Source organism: Helobdella robusta, assembly GCF_000326865.2.
Source record: "Helobdella robusta unplaced genomic scaffold HELROscaffold_13, whole genome shotgun sequence".
Taxonomy (NCBI): domain Eukaryota; kingdom Metazoa; phylum Annelida; class Clitellata; order Rhynchobdellida; family Glossiphoniidae; genus Helobdella; species Helobdella robusta.
In genome coordinates, this window is record NW_008703718.1 from 803,344 (window position 1) to 806,592 (window position 3,249).

The window sequence follows — 3,249 nt, forward strand, 5'->3', positions numbered from 1 at the left end:
ATTCTCATTCGTATTTTAAAATTATATATTCATTGAAAATATTTTCACAAAAACGAATTTTGTTAGTAATAAAAAATTATCTGAAAAAGATAATAATTTATTTAAGATAATTTTAAAAATTATTTATAATTTTTTCACCATGGTTCTGTTGGAAACGTTGATAAGATAGGAATGCACTGCAAGGATAGCTCGCATGGTGTGCGTGTATCCACACATTGCGGCTAGGTGCAAAGCTGTATTGCCGTTTATGTCCCTACAATGAAGGGTGTCAACTATTTTGTCAATCAATCTAACTATATTATCATAAATGTTTGTTAGATGAGCAAATATGTTAACTTGAAGACACCAGCTCCCATGCTGAGCAGCAGACTGACCACCCTGTCGTGTCCACCTTCGGCTGCCAGGTGCAGTGCCGTCTGACCAGAACTGTCCGTCTCGTTGATTATGTGGCAACAGGACGAGCTGTTCAACAACTGCTTACATGTGTTGATTCGTCCACAACTGTTTCAAAGTGGAAACATTTTTTATTAATTAAAGTGGATAATTTTAACGAAATATAAATTATGATTTTATCATCATTCATCGACCTAGCCGCAAAATGTAGAGCTGATTGTTGTTTGTTGGTTTTAGCATTCAACTGCGCTCCCATTTCGAGAAGTTGATCTATGGTTTTTAGGAAGCCTTTCTTTGAAGCATAATGTAATGGTGTGCAACCAAACTTGTCCGATTCATTAAGCAACTGAGACATCAGCTGTCAACAAATTTTATTCGTCCTTCAATCGAAATCTACCAACTCAATTAAACACCACTAACTTTCCTGGCCAAACAAATGTTGCAGTCTGATGGTTGCGAACCTCCCAGTATGATAAGGTGGAGGAAGTTTCTCAAATTTTTGTCTTTAACACTTGGGTCGGATTTCGCCGAAAGTAGAATATTCAAGGAGCGCCATGCTGGTTTGGTGGCAGCCAGCAACAATGCGTTCCTGCCGTCATTGGTTTTGGCGTCAACTTCCGCTCCCTGCATTTAATAAGCAGAGAAAAAATAATGCCTTGGTTTAAAATACTTGAATAATCAACTTTAAGATGTAAAATGCAGAATTCACGCAACAAATGTTCATAACTGTGTGACCTCCTTAATGAGATATTCAACCATTTTGTGGCGATCAGCCATCGCAGCTTCGTGCAGTGGTGTGTGACCTTGCTCGTTCGTGATTTTCAAGCAGGTCTCTTTTTCTTCAGGTTTCAATTCAAACATCAACCTTGAACGTAACATAGTTGAACATTTCATTTCATAAATAGATGTAAACAAAACAAAACAAAACAAATGAGGGCCAACTTGATCAACTCAACACTGCCCTGGGAAGCGGCCAAATGAACCGCTGTGTTGCCATTCTCCTGCTCAGGTATCAGTAAACATTTCAGATGATGAAAAACAATTCAATTAAAATAATTCATAAACTTTTAACCTGTTTCGTTTTCATATCTGCCCCAGCATTCAAACACAATTTGACCACCTTCGTGTGTTAACAATTTAGGCAGCAATGAAGGAATCATTTTAAAAAATTAGTACTATTAATATATATGTTCGGCATTAGTTAACTTCCAATTTTTTAACCAAAAAAGAGCTTATAACAAAAACAAAGAATGAATTACGTGCTTTGCAAAGCAATTTGGAACAACGCTGATGTCAACTACAAACTTAAACGCACAATCAAGTGCGAAAATGCTGTGATTTTCATCGATAATTACATTTCTGACAGTCTTATTCCGATATATATATATATATATATATATATATATATATATTTGTATATATAATTTTACATTCATTTCAATAAAAAAAACAATCATAATATTATCATTATATAAAACAAACAAAACGATCATAATAATGTCATTAGATAAAAATAATGGTTGCGCTATAAAAATTTGATGACGTATTGAAATGATTGACTGACCTTGAGGTCGCCGCCCATGATGGCAGCGTGCAGGGGCGTGTGCTTCTCCTGGTTCAGTTTGTTCAACAGCTGGCCTCTGTTGCCGCATCCAAGTTTCGCCGCTGTGATGATTTTGTCGAACATTAAAAATTACCCAGAGATCACAAAAAGATCAAACTATCAACTGATGAAAAAGTTAAAATCTGATAAAGGTTTATTATAAAACGTTTTTTCAAATATAAAACCACATCACAGTTAAATTATTTTTAACGTCAGTAGAGTAAATTTAATTGTAACTTGTCTTTACGTACAATTATTCATCTATTTTTTATGTTCAATGAAGTTTATAATCTGAATTTCATTTGAATAAAAGATTTGAAGCAAGACTATAAAAGTACTACCCACCATATTCCAGCAGCACTTCCATCGTGGCTGACGATGATGACTGCGCGGCAATGTGCAGTGGGAACAAGCCAACGTTATTTGGCTTGCACATGAGAGCTTTGTGATCCAGCTGGATTCATGTTATTATTTACGAAATTCAATTTTACATCCTACTCCCATTTACATAATCGTGCATTTCAGTATTTTTAAATTCAACTAACCAGGATCCTGGCACATTCCGGTCTGTCCTTCCATGCCGCGTAATGAAGAGGAGTTGATCCGTTCTCTCCTGGAACATTTGGATCCGACGATGAATGGCTCAGCAACTCCTTTAGAAACATTTCATTTTTGGTTGATATTGTTACTTTTTGTTAGAGTTATTTAGAAATTCAAAGTTTTTTTTTATTTCATTTTGATTTAGAAATGTTTTTCAAAAGTAAAAATCAAGCTCTCTTTAATGATCAAAATTCCTATAAAATCCACTTTAAGCGAATCAATTCTGTTGAGATCGACTGCCAGATGAGTGGGCGCCATGTTCTTCCTGTTGAGTATCTCTGTTTTGGCACCGTGAGCAAGCAGACAGGCGATGCTCGTCGTGTGGTTCATCTCAACTGCCTCGTGCAAACTAGTGTTTCCTTCTCGGTCCTGCGCGTTGATGTCTTCAGCGCGATCAAAAAATTTCAGGTGAAGTTAGGTGAAAAAACTTTCAATATCAACATTTAATTATAATTTATTTAACGTTTATTGTTCGGATTATGTTTGATTTAATTATAATTGAAACGTTTATAATTATAATTATAGCTATAATATTTTTATATATTCATTTCATAATATGCCAAGAAAGAGACCAACAGCCTATTTGTTTAAATAAACGTAAATGATAGTTCGTAACTAAATGAATAGGTTAAAATTAATGGAAAGATTATTTT

At 34.9% G+C, this 3,249-nt stretch overlaps 1 protein-coding gene across 1 annotated transcript; it reads right to left on the bottom strand.

Moving 5' to 3' along the window:
• Positions 1-2,532: 2,532 nt before the first annotated feature.
• Positions 2,533-2,983, bottom strand: HELRODRAFT_73601 (hypothetical protein; the record flags this gene model as incomplete). The annotated part of the gene is made up of 2 exons (XM_009014127.1): positions 2,533-2,649; positions 2,804-2,983. Coding segments are annotated over 2 exons (297 nt in total), but the record flags the coding sequence as incomplete, so codon positions are not given.
• Positions 2,984-3,249: the final 266 nt, after the last annotated feature.